Below are 14,248 nucleotides of genomic sequence, written 5' to 3'. Positions count from 1 at the left end.
GATCCGTGCAGAACTCTGAGTAAGTGAACAAAACGTTTCCCATTGTGAACATCACAAATGCTAATAGTACTAATTTGATTTAGATGCACATTTCCGCACAAACGCTTAATTGCGCTGTACACACATCGTGTAAAACATGCGCTTTAACACTAAAACGAAAACTTGCATGTACAACCATGCGCAGACATTGAACCAAACGCTAATTTGCGTTCAAAGACAGAAGTGGTACACGACGTACAACAGTCATCATACATACCATACAGAACAGTACCTAACTGATGCATAGATCATATCACAATAAACGTTAAGGTTAAAGGTCCAATAGATTTTTGTACCTCTCGGGACAGTGGACTCATATCTACTGTGTCCAGAGTTAGGCATACGAAGGCAGGGCCCAGTCCTCTTCTTCCGTCGCTTTAAGCTTCCCCGGCCAAAGTCAAGAACCCATTCACATTTGGGTTGAGTGAGGAAAATCTGAGGAAAGTGCCGTTCCTAAAGACCTAACACCATGCCGATTCCTGACCACTGGTAGACACTGGATAAGAAATCCAACGCCTAATTGATTTTGTCACGGCGCCTTATAACAAGAGATACCCTTGTTTGTGCAGTTGGAGAATTGCCCTCAGCCAGCCTGTGTGACGAAAGACGTGACCCTGGTCATCCACCCACGTGACACCAAGATCTCTGCTCCCAGGTAGGTGCTGTATGCAGTGTGCACTATCCTCCATCATTTTCTTTGATCTCCGTGAGCTGTTGGTACATGATTTGCTTCAGTGAACCTTACTGGTTGATAGTGTGTAAGATTCACGATTTATGCTTTTACACACACACACACACACACACACGCATGCACGCACGCACGCGCTTGCATGCATGCATGCATGCACGCATACACACACACAAACATGCACACACGCACATAAACATGCACACACACAAAAACAAACACACTCACACTCACACAGACACACACAAATACACGCGCGCGTGCTCACACACACACACACACACACACACAAACTAAAAGGTGGGCAACACTCGCGCAATTGTTTTCTATGTTCCCAGAGCTCTCAAGTCTCTGTTCGGCGGATCCCGAAGCGCCGATAACAACAAAGTGTCCGGGGTGTATGAACTGATGCTACGCAAGTTCAATGAGACAGGCAGCCCAGGTATGTACTGCTTCTCAAATAGTCAAACATAAATCGCTTTTATGTCCTCATAAAAATACAAGGAAAATTTGCTAATTGGCGACAAGACAGCAGGAGACGGTACAATAGCACTATAATGAAATGCTGTTTTACATACATGAACTTTGTAAACGTGTGACACATTCAGAGTTTACAAAAATCATAATATTAAAAAATAATCAGTCAGAAAACATCAGTTCTTTCTCTTTTTCACCTGCACTCTCCTTCCGTATCCCCACTCGGCCTCTCACTTTCCCCTGTTCCTTTTCACCACTCCACACACGGGCCACCTTTCCCTGTTCCTTTTCACCACTCCACACACGGGCCACCTTTCCCTGTTCCTTTTCACCACTCCACACACGGGCCACCTTTCCCTGTTCCTTTTCACCACTCCACACACGGGCCACCTTTCCCTGTTCCTTTTCACCACTCCACACACGGGCCACCTTTCCCTGTTCCTTTTCACCACTTCACACACGGGCCACCTTTCCCTGTTCCTTTTCACCACTTCACACACGGGCCACCTTTCCCTGTTCCTTTTCACCACTTCACACACGGGCCACCTTTCCCTGTTCCTTTTCACAACTCTACTACAGGCCACCTTTTCCCCTGTTCCTTTTCACAACTCTACTACAGGCCACCTTTTCCCCTGTTCCTTTTCACAACTCTGCTACAGGCCACCTTTTCCCCTGTTCCTTTTCACAACTCTGCTACGGGCCCCATTCCACCACCACCTCATGCTATCTTGTCGCTCCTGCTCGTACTCCATCCACTCACACCCAAGCATTTAAATAGTAGACCAGTCCAACTATATATTATGAATAATGCGCCCACTGTGGTGTGGTGTACTGTGTACCGTGATGTGAAAAAGTGTATCGACAGAATACGTCTCGTGGGCTTTATGCTTCAAAACGATCAATATAATGGGTTTTTTTCTAAAAATCCCGTTCTCGCCCTTTCTCCCAAGTATGACTGGAAAAACAAACTGAGCGTCTAGTCATTCGGATGAGACGATAGACCGAGGTCCCGTGTGCAGCACGCACATGCCGCACTGACAAGAATCCATGGCAACGAATGTGTTGTCCTCTGGCAAAAATCTGTAGAAAACACTCTGATAGGTGCACAAATATAATAAAAGAAGCATGCACTCAAGGCCTAAGTGCGTTGGCTTAAGCTGCTGGTTAGGCATCTGCCTAGCAGAGATGTGGTGTGGCGAATATCCAAACGCAGTGACACCTCCTTGAGAAACTGAAACTGAAACTTCTAAAACTGGCGTAAATCATCTTGAGTGAGATTTCCATGGTATCGTTTTAAAACGTGTGCCAAACTCAGTGGTCTGGACAACAGTAAAAGAAATACTTGCAAGAAATGGCTTTTGTGGTTAACTGAGAGTAAAAGAGCAACAACGACAACAACTGTAATCATGATAACAAATACTGGCAGGCGGTACAGATGTTGACCTGTGAGATCGAAAACACCGATTTCATCCATAACCCACCAGACTCCCATGCCGGAACCGAGCCCAGGACCCAGCGATTTAAAATTAAACGATGCAACCAGTCGGGTAATGCCGCCTTCACAAGTGTTGGTTCCATTCATTTTGTGGACAGAATGCTTATTACAAACCTAAAGAACTAGATTAATGAAATATTTACACAAAATGATGATCAAGTAAATGATGTTCCAGAAATTTGTATATGATATTGCCGGTGCTCGAACCAGTTTTAAGAAAATATTCCATTTATTGGCAAAATACTGTTCTTGAAACATATGACTGCTTTCACGTCTACACTTCAGCTTGCTCTCCGTTATTTGCTTCTGATCCATAATGTTAGCGCATTCCCAGATTCAAAGTCTTCACAGTCGGCCACCGTTCTTTCTCTAACACTGAACCATTCACTTGGAACGAGCTCTCTCTTTCGCTTCGTCCTATGTCTGCTCTTGTCTGGCCTTAAAACAGACCTCTTTCCCCAGGCGTTGAACGTCGTCGTCGTCGCGTGCTGGATACGTCATCCACTTACGTCCGTGGCGAGGAGAACCTGAACGGGTGGCGCCCTCTGGGTGACTCGCTGCTCGTTGACCACCAGTGGGAACTTGAGAAACTCACCAGACTGGAGTTGGTAAGTCTGTCCTCTCTGGCGGTAGCTGAATAGATTAGAATAAATTTTATCTGTCATGAAATCTTAAGTTTTTTAAGACACACATAGAAATATAATGCATAAATACGCAAATACAAATAAGGCACACCCATACAAATGAATAAATAATTATCTCGTCATATTTTATGCTGGTGCAGCATTAAAACACAACTTTTCCCAATCTTGGTTGTACATCGCTCACAAGGAGGAACGTTACCAGTGGGGTTTTTTTTCCTTTCAAACTGTCTCTAGTGGTCATTTTTATACACAATGATCAAGTAGATGAGTTTCGTCTTCAGATACTTCACAACTGATCCGTACTTACTGTATGTTTGTATTCGTGTCTGTATTCCATTGGGGTTTTTATCATTGGGTTAGTCCCATGTAAGTTTGTTCTGCTTGTGAGTTCTTGTTGTCGTGCTTTGGTTTGTGTATACTCTTGCTGTCTTTGTTCTGAACGCATCCATTTGTGTCGTACATGTCATGGTTGTGTTTGTGCTGTTTATGTCTACTCAGATAGTGTTTGTCTTAATTATGTATATCTTGGTGCTGTCCTGGCTGTGTTATGTTTGTATCCTATTGGTTGTTTTTGTGTTAACTGTGTCAGAGAAGTCAAAGCATACACCTTCAACGTAGGGTTAAAGAACTAGAAAAATAGATAAGCAACCAACCTGAGAACAAGAACCTGCACACAGAATACCTTAATGTTAAACAGAAATTAGAAGTCATCCAAACAAATATAACAATAGAGGTGCACAAATCAGAGCTAGAGTAAAATGGACAGACAGGGGGGTGGGGGTGGGGGGGGGGGGCACCAAAATATTTCTGAAGTGTAAAAAAAGGCTAGAAATATGAAAAAGATTATAACAAGACTCCATACTGATTCTGGCGAAAAATTGACTACCCAGAAGGAAATACTACAAGAACAGGTTAACTTTTACAAATCCTTATACAATCAGAAGACTGATGTGGCAGATGTTAATGAAGCTACAGATAGGTTTATAGAACATGAAACTTTAAAGAAACTGAGTAAAGATGAAGCCACCCTTTGCGATGGCATGATAACTGAGAAGGAAAGTACAGAAGCTTTAAAAATGATGAAAAATGGGCAGCTCCTGGTAGCGGTGGACTAACAACCAATTTTATAAAAATTCTTTGGGATAAATTAAGCAAAGCAATTACAAATTCTTTCAATGATTCATTTGATAGAGGGGGACTCTCATACACACAAAGACAGGGTATCATAACTTTACTTCATAAAGGTGGGGAGTTACACAGAGAAAAGTTGAATAACTGGAGACCAATCACACTAACAAATACAGATGACAAAATATTAGCAAAAGTAATAGCTATTAGAATGGGGAAAATGATACATATGTTAGTCAATGAGGATCAAGTAGGATACATTAAAGGTAGGAAAATAGCAACAATTATAAGATCAATAGATGATGTTATTAATTATCTGAATAAAACTGGAAAAGCAGGATACTTGTTAGCACTAGACTATGCAAAGGCTTTTGACTCTATATCTAAAGACTACATACTTCATGTTATATATATATATATATATATATATATATATATATATATATATATATATATATAAAGACTACATGCTTCATGTTTTATATATATATATATATATATATATATATATATATATATATATATATGGCTTCGGAACAAGCTTTCAGAAATAAGTTTCAGTATTAATAAATAAAAATCAAAGTTGCATCAATCATGGTGGGTGGATTTTTTAACCAGTTGATGTAAATAGTGGCATACGCCAGGGCTGTCCCTTCTCCCTCTTAGCATTTATTCTCACTGTTGAGGTCTTTGCTATGAAAATTAAAAATAACCCCATAGAATGTATCCATTTACCCAGAATTTATTGTGAAAATGTATATATGAAAATTAAACAATTAGCTGATGACACAACATTATTTCTTAAGAACAGAGAGGATGTGATGCAATCCCTCGATATAGTTAAATCTTTGAATCGTTTTCAGGATTAAAATTAAACTTTCACAAAACGAAGGCTCTGAGAATGGGTAGACAACTTAATGAGTAAAATCTTCCCTTTACTTTGGTAGACAAAATAAAAATGTTGGGAATAAACTTCCAGACAGATAAGATGTCAAAACACATTGAAGATAACTGGAAAGATAGACTTTGTAGAATACATATTCAGATAAAAGAATGGAGTAAGATAGATTTTAAGTATTCACGGGAAAGTTTTTATCATAAATACCTTTTTAATTAGTCATCTAATGCAGTCAGTTGGAATCCCAGAAAGAGTACCAAATCAAATCAATATCATGTTATATAAATTTGTTTGGCAAAGACAATTCTCCAATAGAAGAGCTTTTGAAAAGGTGAAACGTAAAATAATTGAAGCTGAATACGCATAAAAGAAAGGAGGCATTAAAATGGTTAATGCAATAGAAGTCCAGAAATATTTAAATCTACAATGGGTTGGGAAATTATTTCATGCAACAGATGGGAATTGGAGCCTTATGCCCAGATGGCATTTAAATAAGATAGCTAGTAGCAAAGGATTTTTTTTTTTTTTTTTTTTTTTTTTTTTTTTTTTGTAAACAGTCGATCAAAGCAATTGAAAGAATTGGAAGAAATAGAGAACGATTTCTGGAAAGATGTTTTTATCACTTATCTTGATAATAAAACAGAAACAAAAATGGAAGATGTAAATTATGAAAATTTTACAGACCAAATGTTATGCCACAATGAATTAATAAAGTATAAAGGTAAACCACTTTACCACTTTACTTCGACAATGGGTAAAAAAAGGGTATTGAGTATATAAAAAAATATTATCAATATACAAGAAAACAGAATACTTAATTAGAAGAAATCAGCAGGTTACTGGATACAGAAAAGTCCAATACTGTGTTCCAATATTATGCTTTATACAGTGCAATCCCCAAAATATGGTTGAATTGGATACAGCAACATGCTCCTGTTCACGAACCTGTCCAAACCATTCCATGTGATGCAAGCACTTACCTTGCAAAACCAAAAGAAATTAAGAAATAGTTGTCAAGCCATACTACAGACAGAACATTAATTACACATGCTGCTGAATTTTGGAAGAGAAAATTAGATTTTGTATTTAATGATAATGTATGGGTTTTGTCAAGAGAAGTGATAAAGGAAGTTAAACTGCACGAACTACATTGGAAAATCAACCACAACATTTATCCCGCAAACATAATTCTTCAGAAAATGAAAATAACAGATACCAACAAATGTTATCATTGTACTGATGAAATTGACTTCCTTGAACATTTCTTCTTTTTCTGTCCTGTAGTAAAGATATTTTGGCAACATATTGAACATTTTCTTCATTGTAAAATTGTTGTTGCTTTGAAATTCAGTGTCACATATGTTTTATAATTATAAGATAATTTTGACTGATGTACGCCTGATATGTATTTCTAATTTTTTTTTTCTTATGTTGTACTTTTCATGCAATTGAAGATGTAAAAAAAACTGTTTAAAAAAAGGAAAAAAAGAAAAGGGGAACAAAAATAGGAGGATGGAGGACCCTAATTTTTAAGTGGGAAAAAATAGGAGGCTGGAGGCCCCACAAAAAACAACAACAAAACAAACCAAAAAAAACCCAATGTCAGTCATGATTGTCATTGACCATTTACTGTCATTGTTTATTTTTCTTGTTTGCGATTGTCCTATCACTGTTCCTGGTTTTACCTCGTCTTAATTCGGTCCATTGCTGTTTGTTTTTTCCTGTTTGTGTCTGTTCTATTTCAGCTTCTCCAGGTGTATTCATCTTTGTTTTGTTTGTTTTGTTCGTGTTTATATTATTTCAGTTTGTTCTGTTTGTGGCTGGCTTATTTCTGTATGCACATGTATCGATCCAACACATGTTTGTGAATATCCCTGCTGTGTTTGTCATGATTATTTGTGTAAATCCAAGTCGTGTTTATCTTTTTCAAGTTTGTCCTATTTATAGCTACCCTATTTTGTACGTCATATTTAGTGTTGTCTATCCTAGTTATGCATGTTTTACACGTCGGGTTTTTTGTTGTTGTTTTTTTACTTTGTACAGTATTCTTCAGCTTGTTTTACGTAGAAGCACGCAGCATATATTAAATCAGTAGTAGTAATAGTGCTAGTACTAGTACGACTGATACGACTAGTAGTAGTGTTTTGCTGCGTTTTGTTTTCATCATTATTGATAGTAGTAGTAGCAGCAGTAGTAGTAGTAATATCCCTTTTTTCAAAAAAGGAAAAACAAAACATCCTCCTCAAAACGCATCCTTTTGTATGTCCTTCCTACTCCACTGCAGGTGGAGAAGACTCGGCACGTGCTCCTGCTGCGTGAGAAGTTGACAGAACAGCACAAGACTAGCGAGCTGACCAAACTGGACAAGGAGATCAGGAACAGTCAGGCCAAGGCTCTGGCTGGACAGCCCGGAGGCGGTGAATGCCAAGCTGTGGTGGGGATGGGGCTGGACGCTGCCGCTGACAAGGAGAAAGTCCTGGACGAGAACCCCAAGGACGTGGACGTCAAGGAGAAGGTGAGTGTTCGTCCGAAAGGAGTGGAAGGTGGGGTGGTGGGGGGAGGTTTGAATCTTTTTGTTTTGTTTGTTGTGTGTATGGCTTCATCTTCTCCTCCGCCTTCTCCTTCTGCTATTTCTTCTCCTCTTCTTCTTCCTCCTCTTACTACTACAACTACTACTTATGTTACTTCCACCACTACTATTCAATCTCCTCCTCCTCTTTGCTGTTACTATTTACAAATATTACTCCTCTTCTGCTGCTGCTACTGTTGCTGCCACTACTATTAGAAGTACTACTTTTTTCTTCTTCTTCTTCTTCTTCTTTGACTTCTTATTCTTTCTGTTTCTTCTTGTTGTTAGATATGCGTCTGTTTTCATTATTCTTCCTCCTTTTCCTTTTCTTCTTCTTCTTTCTATTTCAACTTGTTACGTCTTTTTCATTCAGCTCCCTCTTCTTCCTCCTCCTCCTGTAAATTTATGGCAATGACGTTAACTACTTATCGTTTTTTTTTTAGGTCTTACATAGAAAACTACATTCAATCTATCTATTCACATGGCTTTTCTTCCACAAGGCATGTTCCAAGAGGAGTACCACAAAGGTCGATATTAGACCCCCTTATTTTCCTTGTATATTAGTTATCTTACCCTTATCCGTTCAACATACAATATATGATTTATTTGCTGATGATACATCACAACAATATGCTAGTCATGATGTTTACGAAATTATCATCTGAATGTCTGCGTGAAATCTGTTGCAAACTGGTGTGATGATAATGATGTGGTCGTTCACCCTGAAAAGACAGTTTCTATTTGTGCATCGCAGAAAAGAGAAAACTCAGCATCATACAAGCTACGAAGATAACGGTGTAAAACAAGTTACTGAACAAACGTTATTTGGCATTATCATTGATCAAACCTCTCGTGCCAGCTACATATTATGTATTATTTTTATTTTATTTTCTATATTTTTTTCTTTCTTTTTCTTTTTCTGAACTGGGCAGAATTGTAAAAAAAAAAAATTAAAAAAGGCCTTTATTGTACCTAATTCTTTACCCATCAAACTTTCAGTCAACCAATCAATAAATCACCATCATCCTCTTCTTCTTCTGCTCCGCTCTTCTTTCCTCTTTGTCCTTGAACTTCGTATTCTTTTGCTTGACTCCTTTTCTTCTGGTTATCCTTGTACCCCTACCCCCCCCCTCCACCCACCCCCTTCTCTCTTTGTTTTTGTCATACTTATCATGTTCTTATCTTTACTCGTCCCTCTCCGCTCCCTCCTCCCATACATTCCGAAATGAAAGAGTGCAGTGGTATGTGCAGCAGGAGGCAGAGCAGACTCCAGACATCTACAGCCTGCAGGCGGCGGAGGACAGAGAACTGCATTTACTGGCACGCTGCGTCAAGCTGATGCTGCAGGGGCGTCTACCCCTGAAACCACCCCCTGCCGCTATGACCTCTGTGAGCACTGTGTTGTGTTCCTTTGATGAGTGTGGGGATGGGTGCGGTGGGGGTGGTCTGATATATCGTTGAATTTTTTTCTGTTTAGGATTTTGGTTTTCTTTTGTTTTGTTTTGTTTTTGTTTCTTGTTGGGTTTTTTCGGGGTGGGTGGGGGGGGGGGATTGTGATTACTGGTTAACTTGCTAACTATCTAGATACCTGGCTAAGCAACCGGCTCACTAAATAATACACCGAATGGACTGACTAATTAACTAAACATTCTTACTGACTGGCTGATTATGTAACAATATATGTAACTTACTAAATAATGATCTGCTGATTTAATGACTGTGTGCTCAACTATTTGGATATATAGGCCTACATATCAAATCAAGTTGTAGACGAATCGTCGAACCATCTAGCTACTTAGCAGACTAACTCATTAATTGTCCATGATGATTTTGTATCTCCGTTACTTTCTCTATTCTTTCTGGTTTGGGTTCAGACATTCGTATTTTTAAGCTATTTTCAAGAAGCCGGAAAACTAATCTCTGACACTTGTTTATCACTACTATTCAGTCGTCAGTTGATTAACTGGGTATGTTGTATTATGTGTGATTAACTAGGTGTGTTATATGTGGTTGACAAGGTGTGTTATGTTATGTATGAATAACTTGGTGTATTATATTATTTGTGATAAACTAGGTATTCTGTATTGTATATTATTAACTAGGTATGTTAATATATCATGCGTGACTGATGAGGTGTGTTTTATTGTGTGTGATTAACTAAATATGCAATATTATTCGTGATTAACTAGGTATGTTATATAGATGTGATGAACTAGGTATGTTGCATTATATGTGTTTAACGAGGTATGTCATATGTGATTAAATAGATGTGTTGTATCATGTGTGATAAACTTGTTATTATATGTTATGTGTGATTAACTGGGTATATGACGTAAATGATCAACTAAGCGTGTGACATTATTTGTGATCAACTAACGTGTAAGCGTGTTGGTGTACTGTGATATGAGATTGCATCATTTAGGAATTATGACGTTTGATATGTATGTTGAGTGTTATGGTGTGTGTGGTGTTTTTTTGCATGTGTATAGGTACATAAAGTACAAATAGTATGCTGGGTCATGTATGTAAGCTGTCATTATATTCAAATGCATGTTTCACACGTTGATTTTTACATTATACAGCACAACTGAACATGTGTTATAGGGAAAGGTGCTATGTAACTTAAATGATTATCATCATCATTATTATTAGTAGTAGTAGTAGTAGTGGTAGTACTAAATTGTTATGGTGTGTGGCAGTCTCAGGCAGACTCTCTGCTGAGCTCCACCATGACAATGACGTCCGAAGAGAGCGAGTCCAGCAGTGACCCCATGGCAACCAGCATGGTCTCATCCACCTCGGATCTGGCTAAGTAGGGTGCTTTCTAAAAATTATCGATCTTTGTTTTCATGTGAAAGCCTTTGTCAGAACTAGGTTGGTATGTGTTCAGGTACGTATGTATGTAATGTTAGATACCGTACAAGATTGTAATTTCGCTGTGAAAAAAGAGGAAATAGTAGGGAATTTCGTTTGTATGAAAAAGGGAAACGAAAAAATGTGTACATTTATTCTTCTGTCTGATCTGCCACTTCCTTTTGTGCTTGTTTGTGTGTTTAGGAAGAATATACTTTAGCCCTAAGTTGTTTGATCCTCATAAAATAATGACAGTAAAGGTTTGTTCTTGTTCCTCTCTGTCTCCACCGTCTCTGTCTGTCTGTCTGTCTGTCTGTCTGTCTCTCTCTCTCTCTCTGTTTTATATTTGTTTGATAAACTGTTTGACAATAGTTTATACCCTATTAAACAGGTCAAATCATGTTTTAGCCCATTTTCAAGAAATGTGATATAAATAATCCCAGTAATCATAGAGGACTTTCCCAGAGTGATATGAGTGGTAAATTGTATGGAATGATAATCAATAAAAAGATTACAGGTATGGGTCGACGAAAATGATGTTAGTGTTGATCATCAAGCCGGTTTTAAAGAGGATATTCTACAGTAGACCACATCTTTATGTTGCTTGCACCTGTCCAGAAACAGTTTTCCTTTAACCAGAATTTTAGGTATACATTATAGATGAATAGAAAGTATGTATAATGTAGTCAGAGCTAGAGTTCGTTGTGGTGCCAAACTAAACTGATCAAGTTTACAGCTGGAGTTTGACTGAGTGATACTTGTAGCCCAATTTTGTTTTCTCTCTTTAAAAACGAACTTGTAATGCAGGTAATTGCTAATGGGAAACACAAAGCTTTCAGTTGATGTCTTTGAATTATTCGTCATACTTCTGTTGGATGATGATGTTATTCAAATGTCAAGAGACTGGAGTGGAGTGTTGGCCTGGAGGTAACGCGTCTGCTTAGGAAGCGAGAGAATCTGAACGCACTGGTTCGAATCACAGCACAGTCGCCAGTATTTTCTCCCCCTCCATTAGACCTTGCGTGGTGGTCTGGACGCTAGTCATTCAAATGAGATGAGAAACCGAGGTCCCGTGTGCAGCATGCTCTTAGCGCACGTAAAAGAACCCATGGCAACAAAAGGGTTGTCCCTGGCAACATTCTGTAGAAAATTCTACTTCTTTTGGAGAAACAAATGAAAATTGCAGTCAGGAAAAATACAAAAAAAATGGGTGGCACTGTCAGTGTAGTGATGTGCTCTCCCTGGGGAGAGCAACCCGAATTTCACACAGAGAAATCTGTCATGACAAAAAGAGTAATACAATACAATACAATACAATACAAACTGTTATAGGCTTACAAACACAGCTGAATACTTTACATTAAGTTAACAGTTAATATCATTAAAAGTCGCATCATAGTATTTCGTAAGGGTGGTTATTTGAGTAGCAGGGAAAGATTGTTGTATGGTGGTGCATTGATGCCACTTGTCAGTGTTTATAAATAATTAGGAATATTTTTCTCCACACGTTTTATTTTTGTTGGTGCTTGCAAAGATTTAGCAAGCAGGGCCAAAATGCTTTAATCTGTATAATGAAAAAGTCACATGTGTACAATGATACTTCTTTTGATTTGTTTATAAAGCTATTTGATGCTCAGGTACAGCCAGCTGTACTCTTCGGTTTGGAAATATTGGGCCTTGATAGAGCCTCTGTTCATTGGAGACCAGTTTATACTTTTGCTTGCTTTAAAGAAAATCTCAGGTGTAGACAGGCAAACTCCTAAGATTCAGTTTATTGATAAACAAATTGGTACCCAATGTATTTAGTTTCTGCAGTTAAATGTGTTCTTTAATGCTTCAGATTATTACAAATAGATGACAGCCGAATACCCCTTAAAGTTTTTAACATGTTGTTTGGTTTAGATGCAAGAGGCAGAGTAAATTGGGTAACAAAGATAGTCCACTGTTTATTTGAGTATGGGTTGTTGTTTTTTCTGGTTAAACTAAGGTGTTGGCAGCATTCAGTCGTTTATTCACGTTTTTTGCAAACGTTTGTTTGATTATAGATGGCAGAAATGGTCTGATCAAATTCAAAATATTGAAAAGGTTTGCTTTTTAAGGGAATTTCTGCAATATCCCAGACAGGAAACCACGGCTGATGCTAAATATGGATAGACATTTTAGATATATAACGACAATACTCAGATTAAGTATTTCTGAATTGGCGGTTCATCATCATTGATATATAACATGTAATGACAGTAATCTGATTTGTCCATTATGCAAAGATTCAACAACAAAAAATGATATGCACTTTGTTCTTTGTTGTCCAGCTCAAAGGAATATTCGAGAAACATTTATTAAGCCCAAATATTATAAATAACTAAATAAATCAAAGCTATTAATCTCTTCAACCTCAGATGTAATTGTTGAAAACTTTTCTTCGTATTTAAACAGAGCTTATAAATTCCGAGAAACCATGACGTCATGAAAACACTGGTTTCTCTGCATTCTGTTCCATAGCTGGGCGAGTACACATTTGGTACTGTTGTTATATTTTCATATATGTTCTAATATGGTGATTTCATTACATTCTGTTCACTTGCCCCTTCACAAGGAGCCTTGGCCTACATATGAATAAACCATCTCTCTCACACACACGTACACACACACACAGACACACACACACACACACACACACTTTCCCCACCTCTCACAACTCACAACTTTCGATCTCTCTTCGGATCTGTGATGTTCCATACCCTGCACCCCTCCCCCATCTATCCTACGTTTTGATTTTTGTTTTTCAAACATCTTTCAAATGTGAAACTTTGTGCTTTAAATACAAATATGCCTGTCACTACTAGTGTGTGTGGCGGGACAGAAGACAGAACCTCCTTCTCCTTCTCCTTCTCAGATCTGTGACGTTCCTACCCCTGCACCCCTCCCACTCTTGCGAGAACGTGTCAGAGCGCGGGAAAGCCTTACCATTGGTGGAGAGCGGTGAAAACCGGAAGTTGTCCCTGCCCATCAAGCCTATCAACCTGGACGCTCCGCTCTTTGTCCCGGAAGCGGAAGAGGTGCGCGTGTCGCCTGTGGTGTCCCGACGCGGTTACCTCAACTTCCTGGAGGAGAGCACCAACGGCTGGGTGAAGCGATGGGTGGTGAGTGTGGTTTGCTGTGACAATCATTTGGTAGTTTGATGTTGATTATGATGGTTTTGATGATTTTGAGGGTACCAATGGCTGGGTGAATATGAGTGTAGTTTATTGTGATAATGTTTCATGTTAATTTATAACAATTTTTTTAAATGTTGAAGATAACTGTTAGATTTATGTTGGGATTTTTCAGTGATTTTGATGTTGGTAATGATGTTTTTGTTAGTGTGGCAGCAGTGATAAAAATGTTATATTTGTTATTATTGTTATTGTAGTTACTGTTGATGTTATTGTTGTTATGGCTGTTGTACCATTAGCAG

At 38.4% G+C, this 14,248-nt stretch overlaps 1 protein-coding gene across 4 annotated transcripts in view; it reads left to right on the top strand.

The window, feature by feature from the left end:
• Positions 1 to 14,248, top strand: part of LOC143287552 (kinesin-like protein unc-104) — a 123,257-nt gene that overhangs the window by 100,336 nt on the left and 8,673 nt on the right. For 3 of the 4 annotated variants that reach the window (XM_076595634.1, XM_076595633.1, XM_076595631.1), the window contains 7 exons: positions 609 to 694; positions 1,066 to 1,169; positions 3,162 to 3,307; positions 7,654 to 7,884; positions 9,190 to 9,327; positions 10,638 to 10,750; positions 13,688 to 13,934. In XM_076595634.1, coding sequence (XP_076451749.1) covers positions 609 to 694; positions 1,066 to 1,169; positions 3,162 to 3,307; positions 7,654 to 7,884; positions 9,190 to 9,327; positions 10,638 to 10,750; positions 13,688 to 13,934 — 1,065 coding nt within the window. The remainder of the gene's footprint in view (positions 1 to 608; positions 695 to 1,065; positions 1,170 to 3,161; positions 3,308 to 7,653; positions 7,885 to 9,189; positions 9,328 to 10,637; positions 10,751 to 13,687; positions 13,935 to 14,248) is intronic. The other variant, XM_076595632.1, reaches the window with a different exon arrangement.

Source organism: Babylonia areolata, chromosome 11 (assembly GCF_041734735.1).
Source record: "Babylonia areolata isolate BAREFJ2019XMU chromosome 11, ASM4173473v1, whole genome shotgun sequence".
NCBI classification, from domain to species: domain Eukaryota; kingdom Metazoa; phylum Mollusca; class Gastropoda; order Neogastropoda; family Buccinidae; genus Babylonia; species Babylonia areolata.
This window is presented reverse-complemented; position numbering and strand designations above follow the sequence as displayed.